The 15,203-nt window shown below is 28.1% G+C and overlaps 1 protein-coding gene across 1 annotated transcript; it reads right to left on the reverse strand.

Annotated features, from left to right (window-relative positions):
- Positions 1-3,143: 3,143 nt before the first annotated feature.
- LOC107450504 (uncharacterized) lies at positions 3,144-14,433 on the reverse strand. The gene is made up of 2 exons (XM_043056618.2): positions 14,295-14,433; positions 3,144-4,523 (listed from the first exon to the last, which is right to left on the reverse strand). The coding sequence occupies exon 2, from the start codon at positions 4,488-4,490 to the stop codon at positions 3,372-3,374; it is 1,119 nt and encodes a 372-aa protein (XP_042912552.1). The 5' UTR covers positions 4,491-4,523; positions 14,295-14,433; the 3' UTR covers positions 3,144-3,371.
- Between the last annotated feature and the right edge of the window lie 770 nt (positions 14,434-15,203).

The following is a 15,203-nucleotide window of genomic DNA, read 5'->3' on the forward strand; positions in this document are numbered from 1 at the left end:
TTCAATTCATTCAACAATCAGTAATATCTATGCATTTGTAAAATAGAAATTTCTCTGGCATTCTGTTAAGAAATCTAAGTTTTTCTATTCTTATTTAGTTATGAATCATCCCTTAAGCCTACTTTAACTAGGTTATCAACACCCATGCAAAGTGATTTCACATTTTCAGATTTAACTTAAAGCAACTCTTTTTTTCTCTAACCTAAAAAAGGACATTTTTATCAAAACATTTGTTTAGATTCCTGTTCAGTAAAGCTTCTGATCTAAGTCAGTAAATAATCTAATTCGATTTTTCTGTTTAAAAAAATAAAAAAGATAATTTTTTTTAAACTTAAATTGAAATTTTCCTGTTTACTTAAAAGATTATTTATACTCGGAATAACACTTTCAAATTTATTTGAAACAGTGAATATAAGGTTTATATAAGGTTAATATAACAGTCAATATAAGATCTAACAGCCGTTTTAAGGTTTAGCATCATACTTAGAGATTTAAGAGCGTAATTTACGAAAAATAATAAATGGTTCAAATTGAGAAAGATTGTATTATAAATATTTTTATTGTTCATATACTTTTGAGTAAGAAGAGTCAAAAGTTTTAGCTATATAAGTTATAAATGAAGAAACTTTAAAAACTGAAATAATATTAAACAAATAGCTAAAACATGCAAAAAAATGCTTATAATATTTGTTTTGCGTTCCGAATAGTATGTAATTTAAATTCCACATAGTCCTCCGAAAACAATTCTATGGGAAAACCTCCACGTATACCTCCAAAAACAATTCTATGGTAAAGTCCTAATTCGGAACTTTTGAACTGTTAGTTCCAAAAGAAGTGACCGGAGGGCAGAATTACAAGTTGGAGAATTTGCCACGTACTAGGCGAAACATTATGGAGTACAACCTGAAAGTCGGAGCTACATTTTTCCTCATCAGAAAAATATTTAAGGCAACTATTCACTGTTTTAGTTAATTTTTCAAATCCAGCTTCTGGACCTTCTTTTATTAATTTAAAATACTGGTGTTTGCACTCAATTTCTTTTTTGAAAAAACTTAAAAAGTTATTAAGAGAGATTTTTTTTTTTTTTTGAAATTGTAGAGGTATAGGAAAGATACGTTAACGTTGAATACATAATAAGAGGTTTTTTGCCGGTTTATCTTTTTCTCTTTCGTTGCATTAGAATACTCTCATACATTTTGTCTGATTATTCGATTACATTTTTCTATTTAAAACTAGTAGTATTTTAACAAAAAGAAATGCAATAAAAAGTTAAGTAAAGCCTAATCGATTAAATTCAAGATTTTTTTTATTAAGTTTTACAGCATTTTAACAAATTTTAAAGTGTGTAATTTATTAATTAAGTTGAAATAAATGTTTATATTGATTAATTTATTTATTCTTGTTTTAATGTTTTTTTTCTTACTTTTCTATGTATTAAAAATTTAGTTTTTTTAAAAACGTAATAAAAACAAGCAACTACTTCAATGAAAAAAAAAAACTTAATTAGTCAACCTTTATTTTAATTTGTTGTTTTTGTCAAGTGACCTTCAAATTCGTGAAATTCAGCCAAACTTTTTTTAATTCAAATTTTATGTTTTTACATGTCAGATATGTTTCTGAACATTTTGTTAAAAAAAACTTTGCAGGAACTGGCCTTGTATCAGAAATGTTATGTGTTCCAATCTCGGGCAAGGCATGGATGTTCTTACATTCTCTGTGCTATATGTCCTTACTGTGGGAGCAACGTTGGCCTATCTAATATGTTGCCCCTGAACGAGCGGTCAGGAAATCTGTTTTAAGATATCTGTACGACGAAAAGTCGTTCTCTAAGTCGGCATTGGAGAAAAAAAACTATTGAGATTGAGCCCCAGCAGTTAAAAATCAAATCATCAGATCAAGTTATTAGGGTGTTCTTTTTTTCGGATTGTACAGCATAGTATGTTCTGCGGTATATCTGTTCTGAATATATTAGTTTGAATTAACCAGTTATGTTTTCGCTTAAAAACTGTCATATCTACTTAAAAAATTTTTTATATAAAACAAAAAGCATTAAATTTATCAATTCATACTTTTAAATTAAAGGACTTTAAAAAAGCTGCTTCTCATAAATCAATTTAAAATATGAGAAGTTGCCTTGATTCAAATTCAAAAACTATATGCAGAAGCAAATCTTAAAGATGTTTTTTTAATTGATTATATAATAATTATAATAAATATTTAATACTGTTTTAAACTAGAGTTTAAAAAAATTTTGCTTTACGTTGCATGTTGCACAAAATCCAAGACTTAGAAACTTCCTTATAACTTATCAAATTACGAAAAGTATGTAGAAAAAATTAAATAGTATGACTTTTCTGTTTTTATTATTTTTACAATTTAATAGGGTCTAATTCCGCAAATTATTATACAGGCATGCATATGCACAACCTGTTCGAGCCGGAATTTGTTTTCTGTCTGAAACATAAATCGTCCATAATTGATTTCATGGTTTAAAGGGTTCCAAAAAATTTTAACGTCACACATTTGGATTAAAACTAAAATTTTTGAAACCAGAGATCAAATATATTTATTTAGTTTAAGTATTTTCATCAAAATAAGTACACATCTGACCATTAAATCGTGTTAAAGCTCAAGAATTAAATTTAAAATATGATCTAAAACATGCACTTTGTTTCTGAACTGCTAGCATATGTGTATTTAGTACAGCGGGGCATGTGAAAATTAAGGGGTAGGGTGAAGTAGGACATTTTGTGACAAAGGGGAGCTCAGTGAATACGAATAATGCTTTTTGTTATTAGTAATAAAAAATAACGTGCTTGTCATTCGATAATTAGTTTTCGATGAATTAAAAAAAATTATCAGGAATCGTTCAAATATAATGTAAGCACTTGCTGACAAGCAAAGGCGAACATCAACAGTATTATGGCTTGTAACGTATTTTGTTTATTTGCCAATACCTTAACTAATTATTGAAATAAAAAGACAGAACTAATTATTACCAGTAATGGCTTTTTAACGTATAATTATAAGCTTACATTTGGTGGGAGAAAAATCTATTTCTAATTTCTTTGCACTCAACTGAATTAATTTTTTTAATGGTATGTGTGTGTGGGTGCATGCGTTATAATTACGAGCCAAAAAGGTAAACTGCAAGAGATGTAAGCTCTTTTTTTGTAAATCAAATGAACAGATACAAGCAGAGTTAAAGATACAAGGTAGTAGTAACACAAAAATAAAGATACAAGCACGGTAGTTTCATCCTTGCAATTATGGTAATAATGCCTGTTTAGCAAATTCCTCATCGCTTTCCAATGTTGTTGATTTATCCTTCTCTGAAATTTCAATAAGGAAAACATTTCTTGTCTTTCACATCAGCATATTGCTGAGCTATTGCCAATTGGTTCGTGAAAGTCATCAGATAGTTGTTTTAATTCTTGGACAGCATTTTCTGTTAATTTCACTTCTAAGCATTTACCTTCCTCTAAATCAAAGGATTTAACAGGAACTATTATTTTCTCAATTGTGTCCACGAAGGGAAGGCACTTGCCTTCTGGTTCAGGAAACTCTTCAGATGATAATTTCTCTGCGAATTGTTTTACAAATTCTTCAGCAACACGTAGAAACGTTTCACGGCTCTCTGCGTACAATTCAGTTACTTCAGAGAAACGAAAGTGATCAGTATCAGGCTCACTAAGAAGTCTGCGAAGAGCTTGGAAGACGTCAATCATCTTTCTTGTGCTGTTCCATTCGGTGCAGGTTTCACGCATATCAACTTCTCCGGAATCGGTAACGTTCGGGTGATATATTTTAGTTCGGAAATATATTTTTGGGGGTGCATGAGGATACTCAGGGGGGATGTTGACTTCGAACCTAAAGGCACCTTTGTTGTATGGAGCGCAATCGGGCACCAGAAGTCCATTCCATTTCCAAATATCATTTACGCGTATTTTCTCAAAACACTTCATATTTGCTGCTTTTATTTCTTCGAGTTCTATTCGCAGTCTATTAGCGATTTTACCCACTTCTTTGGGTATTGGTCTATCGGTATCATCAGGTCTTCTCTCAGAGAAATTTTTTGTCATTTCTATTGCTTTTTCAATAAATTCCTCCTCACTTTCTACACTGATATAATATGGTTTATTGACAACGCCTATGAGACATCGAAAAACCTGTTCCATTTGTGTTAAAGGGCTCCAATACTTACTTAAAATTTCCAAATGGATATATCCTTCCTCATCAACTTTCGGATGATAAATCTTTGTATGAAATAATATTTTTGGTGATTTGAAAGGATAGTCATCCGAAATGATCATTTCAATTCGAAAGGCACCCTTGTCATAAGGTGAACAATGAGGCACAATAAATACATGCCACTTCCAGACATTATCAACTTGAATATCATAAATATCCTTCATATTTGCAGTTCGAACATCTTCGAGCTCTGACCACAAGCGTTTCTCCAGCCTAGATCTTCTATTTTCAACAGCCATTTTTTGTTCTGAATGAAATGGATAACAGCAAGACTGAAATTAAAAATGTTGAATTAGCTAAAATTTGATACCTTAAATTTAATGTAGGCATTGAACAAAGGTTATTATGGAGATTTTTAATATTATTAATAGTTAATACTAATTTAAAAATAAGTCGCACAACAAGTAAGCTGACAAATATTATTTTTATAGCTATCGTTTCAAAACGATTCATCTATTAGGCAAACTATTTTTTATTATTAAATATATACTGAAAATACTTTGAACTTATTTATAAAAAGGAACGAATGAAGAAACACTCGCACTTTATGCTACAAATTCTCTAAGTATTAACGCATCATTTTAATTCATTCCTCTGTGAGCTAAACACTTACATTCTTCAATCTTATTAAATTCAGCGCCCAGTTTCTTATTAAACTTAGCGTTCTAGAAGATGCTCACCACCTTCTTGCTACTTGAGTAGATATTTAAAATCATATAATAATAAAATTCAAATAAGGTAATCACTAATTACTACACTTGAGCCGCGGTGCTCGAGGAATGGAGCGTTTACCTTTGAATAAAGTAAACCGGGTTTGAATCCCAGTAATGGCAGGTTGATATGAATTCCACACCCGGCTCGCACCAATCACAGTGCTGACGTAAAAAAAATCCTCAGTGGTAGACGGATCATGTATTAGAGTCCCCGTTGCCGTCAGTCTAATCGTGAGGGATTTCGTGGTTTTCCCCTCCACGTAATGCAAATGCGGATTAGTTTTATCCCCGAAGACAAATTTTCCCAATACTTGATCCTGGAGTTCTCTTGTCTTCTGGATTGGGTTCAAAATTACAAGGGTACGGAGTAGAATATTAGTAGTCACAAACTGAAAAATGGCTCAGCTGTTCAATGACGGTAATAAAAAACATGACCACACTGTTCCTAGATGGAATAATGAGGAGTGGGATCATCAATATATTCCGTCACTACTTCCAATAAGAAACAGTGGTGTACTGCATTTTCTGGGAAAACTTTAGATGCGCTTTCCCCCAAAGCATATCATTCAAACTGATGTTCATTTCTAAGTTCCCCTAATACGGATATCACAGGAGAAAAAAACATGAGCCACCGTAAGCGTAACCTCCACTTTATCCTCAACTCTAGGGGTGATTTCGCGTTAGGGTTAGCCGGTAGGGAGCAGCCGGTAGGGAGTAGTCGGTAGGGAGTAGTCGGTAGGGAGTAGCCGGTAGGGAGTAGCCGGTACGGTTCCTTAATTACACGAACAGTTGTATAACGAGCTACCATTTTTTATTTTTTATCCTAATATTTCGCTAATATTTTTTTTCGTCTGATGCTATTATCTCATAGTTTTTTAATACTGTTCGCAAATTTAGGAAAAGGAAATCCCAGACGTTGTAAATCATTTATTGATATCCATTTGATTTCGTGCATTTCATTATAATCTTTATTCGACTACAAATAAGAATTCTTTTCAATTCACTTGCACTTTAGTGGAGCCGCATAGTATAAAAATGTCTATCACGGATATGGAAATGATTTTAAAATACAGGAGTATTACATATTCAAATTCTAAAGGTAAAATAGGTGAAAGAAGATAGATTTAAGTGACTTCTTTCTAATATTGTAAAAACTAATATTGTAATATTATATTGATTGACTAATATTGTAAAAGTTATTCATGCTTCATCTATAAAAAGTAGTTTTTTTTACTTATACCTATCATATAATTAATTACACTTATTTACGAATCTAACGTTGCTATCTAGGGAAGTGAGGTATGCTTATCTTTATCTTTACTTCTTATGGTTATCTTACCTATGAGTATCTTTACACTACATCGAATGAACCCAATTGTCTGATTTAGCAGTTTATCAGTTACAAAAGTTATTAAAGGTTTCAAAGAAAAGCAGAAAAGTAAAGGTACAATGTAAGAAAAAAAATTTTCATAGCAATTTACGCAGCTGACATTGTTATCTAGACAATTGAGATATTGCTTCAAATGTAATTTTTCACGCTAAATCCAATAAAATCAAAATTAAACCCTCAAACTAATAGTTTAGAAGAAACGATGGATTCATGCACGAAATATACAAATTTTGACATATGTTTTACTCATAAAATACTTATAACATCAAAATTATTAGATCTATCAAATCAATTTTGCATTTTAAAATTTAGTCTAAAAGATACTCAAAACATAACGCCAGACTTGTCATTATAACAATGTCTTATCGTCATATAATTATTGTCATATAATTAATTCTATTTTATTATCATATAATTAATTAATTGATATAACATTAATTATAATTATAATCAAAAAGATCACTTTCTTTCACCATTTTTTGAAAAAGAAATTATATTCAAATACTAGAGGCTTGATTTTGATTAACTAAATGTCATACTTATAGTTTATCATAAGAAAATTTAAAGCATTCATTATTGAAATTATATAACCTAATTAAAAATTACAGGACTTATTTTAGGACAAATTTATCATAACATGCAATACATAAATTCAAACTAAAAATAACTAAAAATAATATTTCTTTAGGAGCACTCTTTTTATGTACTCTATTAATTTGTTATTGGTTTTTAAAGTGTTTTATATCTTGAATAACACAAGACTCAATTTAAAAAATAAAACATTTGATATTAAGAACATTTGGGACATTGTTCATTTACATTTTCATTTTTTTTCTTAATTCCAAACATAAAAAGAATGTTACATCTGTTTCCTTCTATAACAGACATTCAGGGTTCCAAAAAAATATCTGAGATAAAAGAAAAAGAAATTGATAGCATGATAAATTATTATCAACAACATTATTAGAATAACTATTAGTTTGAAATTAGTTAAGTCTTCAGGTATCCTTCAAAAACCTTTTTTAGGTCTGATAAATATTTTGATTATAGTTCTGGGATTATTTGATACACAAAGAAATATGGAAAGTGCAATTAATTTTGGAGTTTTTATGATTGGACTGAAATTTATTTGCTTTAGAAAACATACATTATATTTTTAAATCTTATTTTTTTATTGAAAATAAATCTATAATGAAAAATAAGTAGGAAAAACTTACATACTTGCTCCCGTTCTTGAAGAATAAAGTATCAATAGATAAATGTATGTTAACTTTGAATAATAATAAACTAAATATTATGCAAACCATCATACACCAAAACAAGCAAGGGATGAATGTAAAAACAGATAAGAAAATAAAAAGGAAAAGGATTATGGAATATAGGAGAGTAGAGATTGCGGAATTTATATTTTTGAAAATTACTTCTCATATATTACATTACTACCGTTTTTTAAAAATTCCTGAATAATTGCCATAAAATGAAATAACTTTGTGGGAGACAAGGTAAGGATTAGCTACACAAGTTTTCTGAGTTTTCTAACTTGTTACCGTTTTAAAATAATTTTTTTCAAAAATTAAAAGAATATTAAGGGGAAAAATAAAATAATTATTTCACAAGTAAAATAAATTGTAATTTTTTTTCAAGTAATAAAACACATGCTTTTACAGTCAACAGAAATAAGGATTAAAATTTAAAAATAATGAAATACAATTTCTATTATAGTATTTTATATGTTAGAATAATGCATCAAAGTCTTGCGACTTGCTTGGTGAACATTATAATGCGTAACTTTTCACCAGGAGAAATCATTATTTTTATAAAAATAGAAATTATTTCAGTCTAAACTAATAAAATCTTTACTTGAAAAAGTAATCATATATTTTAGTTTTATTAGTTTAGAACAAATAAATATTTAAAAAAAACAACAACATTGAACTGGAAAATAGTTTACTGCACATTGAAAAGGATGAACGGATGAAATTTTTCATCGCTGAAACGGAACAGCCTTGCTGTTTAAAAATAACATTTCCTTTCTCATTAAAGCATTAAAAGTACTTTCATAGGATGAGATGACCATCTCAATGCAGTTGGTGCATCATAACAACTACCTGCACATAATTTTAGTGGCGGTAAGTTCAGCGAACTATTTGCTAGATAAATTTTCTTTTAGAATATTTATTCGTTTCAGACTAATAAAATTAAAACTTATTATAATTTGTTCCATTAAAAGTTTTGATTACTTTAGATAGAATTTCTACTTTTACACATGGCGAAAATATTCGCCAAGTATAAAGTAGAATTATTATTATTACTTGCATTATTATAACATATAAAATATAATAGAGATAGTATTTCTTAATTTTTTAATTTTATCTTTATTTCTGTTTATTGTAAAAGCATATGTTTGATTGTTTGAAAAAATTATTTTAAATATTTTTTTATTTATAAAAAATTATTTTATTCTTCCCTAAGAATTCCTTTAATTTTTGAAAAGCTTATTTTAAAACAAATTTGAAAACTCAGAAAACATGTGTGGAAAATATTTACCTTGTCTCTCACAAAGGTAATTATTGAAATTTTACGGTACATATTGAAAAGTTTTTTTTTTAAAAAAAAGTAGTAATATAATATATGAGAAGTAATTTTTAAAAAATAAAAATTCCACAGTCCCAACTGCCCTTTATTCCACATTCCCTTTCCTTTTGATTTTCTAATCTGTTTCTACATTCATCCCCTCTTCGTTTTAGTGTATGATGATTTGCATGATATTTTGTATTATTATTATTCAAAATTATCTTATATTTAGTTTTTACTTTTCTACAATGGTAGTAAATATATAAGTTTACCTTACTAATTTTTAAAAATAGTTTCATTTTCAATGGAATGAAAAATATTTTATATATACAATTTCGTTTTCTTTTTTAAATTTCAGTCCAAACATCAAAACAACAAAACCAAATATACCTCCCATCTTTCATCAGAGTATAGAATAATTTTAGAACTATAATTAAAATATTTATCAAACTTAAAATAAGTTTCTGAGAGATACCTGAAGGCTTAACTGATTTAAAATCATTAGTATTTAATCTTCCTAATTCTAATAATCTGTCGGTAAAATTTTATCATGAAAGTGATTTTCTTTTAGTTCAGATATTTTGTGGACTCCTGCAAAGTTTGTCTGGTGTAGGAGGGAGGAGATGTGATATTGTTTTTATGATTGAAATTTTAAAAAAAATTTCTAATGTAAGCTAATAATGTTCTAAATGTTACACTTGATATTAAATGTTGTATTTTTTCAATTGACTCTTGTATTATTTATAATTCAAAAGCTTAAAGCCTATAGCAAAAATAATAGGGTACATAAAAAGTGTGCTCTTAATAAAATATTGTTTTTTTTCTAATTATTAATAAATTTAAATTTATAGTATATGTTACAATAAATTTGTCCTAAAAATTTTTTTATTTAATTTATATTATACTAATAATGAATCTTTTAAATTTTACAATAATAAATTGTAAGTATAACATTGAATTCATGAAAACCAATCTTCTTGTATTTAAAAAAAATTTTAAAAATTCTTATTTCGTATAGATATAAAAGTGATATTCCTGATAATAATTACAGTTGTAATGTAAATGAATTTTATAACAATGAAATTTTGAGACATTGTTGTACAGACAAGTCAGGCATTATTTATTATGCAGTTTTTAGGGTAAAATTTTAAAAAAATCAGAATTGATTTAATAGATCTAATAGTTTTGATGTTATACATATTTTCTGAGTAAAAGGTAAGTCAAAAATTGCATATTTCTTACATTAAAGCCTCATTTGAATTATTATTTCAAAGTACAAATTTATAGGATTAAGCGTAAAAAATTAAATTTGAAAAAATGCCTCACTTGTCTAGATAGTAATAACAGTTGCATAAAGCTGTATAGGTCATAAAATTGTACTTGAATACACATGAAACCTTTATAAAGTTTCGAACTTCTAAGCCATTAGATCAGACACCTTGATTTTATTCTCACTCGATTTAGCGTGGTGATAAATATATGTAACGATACCTCACTTGCCTAGTTAGCAATGTTAGATACGTAAATAGGTATAAATAAAAAGCTATACTATTATACATAAAGTATAAATAACTCCTATAATATTAGTCTCTCGATTCAACGTAAGAAAATCTTAAAAATACTAGATAGTATTTAAGTCTATCCTCCCTTATCCTTTTAGAAAGGCAACATGAAATTCATTGATATCTTATCATCATTTTTAAATTATGAGCTAGAAATGATAATCCTTTTTATACCATGCCTTCCCACTAATGTGGAAGTGAAGTGATCAGAATTTTTATTAGCAGCTGAATAAAGATTTTTAAAATGCACAAAATTAAACTGATATCAATTCTAAAGAGTCTGTGATTTTCTTTTCCTCACTTTACAAAAATCGTTGAGAATTAATGAGATAATAGCATCACATGAAAAAAGTTAAAATATGAGCCAAATGTCAATATAAACAGTAAAAAATTGTGAACTTTTTGTGAGTAACCGTTCGGGCAATTAAGCAACCCTATCGGCATCTGCGAAAGTGCTTTTAGTGCCTACTTGTTCTGATGTATTTCTTGCAAAAATACTAAATCCTATTGTAGAAACTCTTTCACTGTACATAACATAAAAAACAATTGGAAAAGTAATGCAATTAACCACTAAATAAATAAATTTTTCATTTTAAAAATCTATTTAAAAAATTGATGTTTTGCACTTGAATTGATATAAATAATTCATTTCATGACCTAAAACATTACTTTTTTTCGTAATTCTAAAAAAGAATAGGTAAATTTTGCAAAAGTAATTGGATCTTATAACTATCAGTAAAGCATTACTAAATATATAAAATATTAATTAAATATCTAATATTTAATAATATATAATAATTCAATATATAAAATATCATTAATTTGTAGATGCAAATGATATTCTTATAAAATTTATTAATAATCAGGTAATTTTACGGTGCTAGGCATATAAAAAAAAACTTAAGTTTGGAAAACGAATTTGTTTTCGCACTACGTTTCATTGACATTATCAAAAACTAGTGTAGTGCTGTCATCTTTAGAATTTTGATTATGCTAAATATATTTTGATAACGATATTATATTAAAAAATATAATTAGTTTTTTTATTGTTTAATTCAATCATGTTTCACAGGATTTTGCAATTTAATTACCTTTTATATTAAATGTAGGTAATCCTTTTTCCTCGCTTTTTCCTCTTTAAAACATAGAGAAATGTTCTTAGTTTAACATATTTAATGGTAAAAACAAATTTAGGAAGTTTTCTTTTTTATTTTAGTATAATCTACTACTTTTATTAGGAGCAAACTTTTTCTTTCAACTTTTAAATTTTTATTTAAGGAAAATTTCAGTCTTTTTCATTTTAAGAATATTTTAATTAGAAATTTTTATAATTATCTAGTGATTGGTTGTTAGACTTAACTAATATAATTGTATAATTCTTTATTCTAAATATTTTAAAAAGTTAACAATTTCAAATTCATTAAGCTTATTTTTTTTAGTTTAGTTTGAAAATATAAAAGATCTGTGAATTCGCTGCAGATTTAATAAGAGCTAAAATTGACCCGTGTACCGAGTCAAGTTGAACAGTATGAATCTAGTCAAGAAGTACGATAATATGAATCAATTATGCAACATAGTTCATAAAAATGTCTATACGCTAAGCATAACATTTTGTTTATTTATTCATTCATTATTATTTTTTTGGGGAAAAGTTTACCTAAGTTAGACAAAATATCATACGTTTTATCATTGAGGATATTATAGTATTGAGGAATACTACAGATAAGAACTCACATGAAGTGAAAAAAATACTTTAATGTATTCGGGGAATATTGAGAAATTATAGAATGCCTTAATCTTGGTGTTTGTAGTCTTAAAATTTGGTTCTTTTAAAAAATAAAAGTAAAGAAAAAAACAAATCAAAAGTTTTGATTATTATTAGTTTTTGCGAAAGATTAAGATCAATGTTGGTTCCCAAAGTAAGGAAGGAATTTTACAAAAATGTAATTTTCTCCTCTTTTTAAGTGTATTTCCAAACAATATTCTAACCATGCGATGTTGTGGAAACTTAATTTGTTTCATAAATTATAAAGACGGAAAGAGTTTAGTTCTCAGAAATAGACACACATTCTCAAGGCTAGTCAAACTAAAAAATAAAACAGATTTTTAGAACGGAAATTAAAACAGATTTATAGCAGAAAACATAAAGCTCTCAACTAAAATAATGGAAAATAAATAAAACTGGAAAATAAAACTGAAAAGACCACGGGATCCAAGATAAGCAAATCAGGGCAGAGTACACTCCTAAGCGCCATGGAGATGAGCTGAAGAATTCTAATTTTTCAGTAGGGAATCGACATTCATTTAAAGGAAGTTAGATTCGAGAGCATCAAGATGAGCTTTATGTGACAGAGGACGAAATAATTTTGGCATTATAGGTAATTAAACTTTGTATAAGGTTTCAACATTATGTGGCAATAGTTGGCGGACAAATCTATCATATCCCTTTAATCTAAATTTTAAAGCAATTGGTCTTCCCGAGTTACAGAACAAGTTATGTGATAAATGCCTATGATATTCAATACTGATAGGATCTTTAAAGGACTTAAATTTAATTAACTGACCTGAAGAAAACATTAAGACCCAAACAGAATAGCAATTTTACAGCAAACGGATTTGGAAAACGGCATATTAATAAGTGCACTGTAAGGATTAGAAGAAGGAGGAGCGTTTTTGTCTAGTGAGGATGGTTGACTGAATGTAAACAATAAAAAAATTTCTAAGAATCGGAAATTCAGAAAACTTCCCTATGTATCCCTCCGCCTATGTTTTGCTTACGAGGCGATATGTGAACAGGCTTAATATTCTAGGAAGCTTTATTAATGTGATTTGTGCTTAAATTTGCGCGTAATTTTATTATTCGTAAGAGTTTTGTGTATTTTATAAATTCTAACAGGCCGTGAGCCCAAAAACAATTTGACAAAATTTATATCACAGCATAAATAAAGTGTAAGGTTAGTCATGTTTTGAGTGTTATTCTTCATTTGGCTATATTAGTGCAAAATAGCACCGTTGGTTATTTTTTGGGTAGCATCACTGCAACCTTGCGGAGTCTTCCAAATTCAGCTGTTGTTTATTTCGTCACTAACAAGTAATATTGTAAACACTATAAGCATAATAATATCGCATGATGCGATTTTTCAAGCTAATAATTACTTAATGAACTAAAAATAATTCTGCCAATAAAACTTCAAAACATCGTTGTTTCCTTAGCTCTGATGCAGGTCCATGATTTGTAATTGTCCTCAATCAGCTTTATAAATCTAATGCGAGATGACCTTTAAAGTTTGACTATTTAGTCAAAACAGAAGTTTTACGATATAAATTCGTATGCTTAAATTTTGAAACTTTAAATATTTTCACTGATCTTTTTCAGCCACTTTTTTACTCCATATATTTAAATTAACTGAAAAGCACTAAATTCATTTTGAACAATTAATTAAAGTCCTAACAAAAAATAGTTGGTTTATGCAGTTTATAACAATAATCGGATTCCTGTAATCAACCATTTTTCTCCTCGATAAATACGCACCAGTACCAAAACAAAATTTAAAAGAAGAATAAATTTGAATGTTTAATTATACTTTCTTCACATAAACTAGATTTCGTAAGTATGTAATATTATTATATGATCGATTGTACCAGTAAAATGATAAATTTTGCAGATCCTCCCTTCGAACTAAATAGAACTACGAGCTATGAAAGAATGAACTGAGCTCCAAAAGAATATCAGCAATTTCGTCTTCTATTTTGTACAGAATTTTTCATAAATTCGAGTTAAAAGTGTTACTTAAGTATACATACCTTTTAAAGTTTCCTAAAACAATTACAGGTACTCGTCTAATTGCAGACGATTCCTAATTTACAGAGAGAGAACGCTTACTTGCTTAGATAAAATTATTATCTGCTTTGTAATGACGCATGACTTTGAATTACGTCAAATCTCTCACTATTATGACAGATTATCTCTCAAATATTATGATACTTTCACTTTCAAATGCAGCTTTTTTATGCACGCATATATTTTCTTAAATATTGTCAAGTGATTAAAATTGTAGTTTTTGAAGTTTGTTTATTAATAAGTCATAGCTGTTGAATAATTTATTAACATAATAGATCATGTCTTGCTTTTTTTAAGAATAATTTAAAATTAGAAGGGGAAAAAATATAGTTTTTTTCTCCACAAGCAAACGTTTCTAAAAAGTATCGTTCTTTTACTCGTTTTCAAACTTTTCTTATTTGATTTTGATACATATAATTTTACTTGGATACTTATGGCATGTTTATAAAGCATTACTATCTGGAATCTGTATAAAATGGATCTAGTCTTACCCCAATTTCCTCAAAATTTATCAAAAGATGTCGGTATAGTACTTAAATCTAGAACTTTTCTCGCATTCAATGATGGAGTTTTAATAAAGGGCGTATGGGCTGGTGAGATTTGGTATTATCTAATATGGTTTATGTCCGCATTGGGAACAAGTACATTTCTCTGCGGAAATGCAACAAAATGAATGGTTAATACATTGTTGAAGCTATGCTGATGCTTTCAAGGTTTAAATTCTAGCTAATTCTGAACTTCTCCATTAAAATTTAGTCTATGTTAAACTTTTGCTAATCTTTGCAAGGAATTTTAAACGAAATTAAACTTTTGCCAATCTTAACTATCATTAAAATCTTGTCTACGCTGAACAAATGCTTATGTATGTCATA

This window comes from Parasteatoda tepidariorum, chromosome 5, assembly GCF_043381705.1.
Source record: "Parasteatoda tepidariorum isolate YZ-2023 chromosome 5, CAS_Ptep_4.0, whole genome shotgun sequence".
NCBI classification, from domain to species: domain Eukaryota; kingdom Metazoa; phylum Arthropoda; class Arachnida; order Araneae; family Theridiidae; genus Parasteatoda; species Parasteatoda tepidariorum.

Excerpts from the sequence above, each read along its gene's own strand:
- LOC107450504 (XM_043056618.2), bottom strand. The coding sequence starts at position 4,490 with ATGGCTGTTGAAAATAGAAGATCTAGGCTGGAGAAACGCTTGTGGTCA.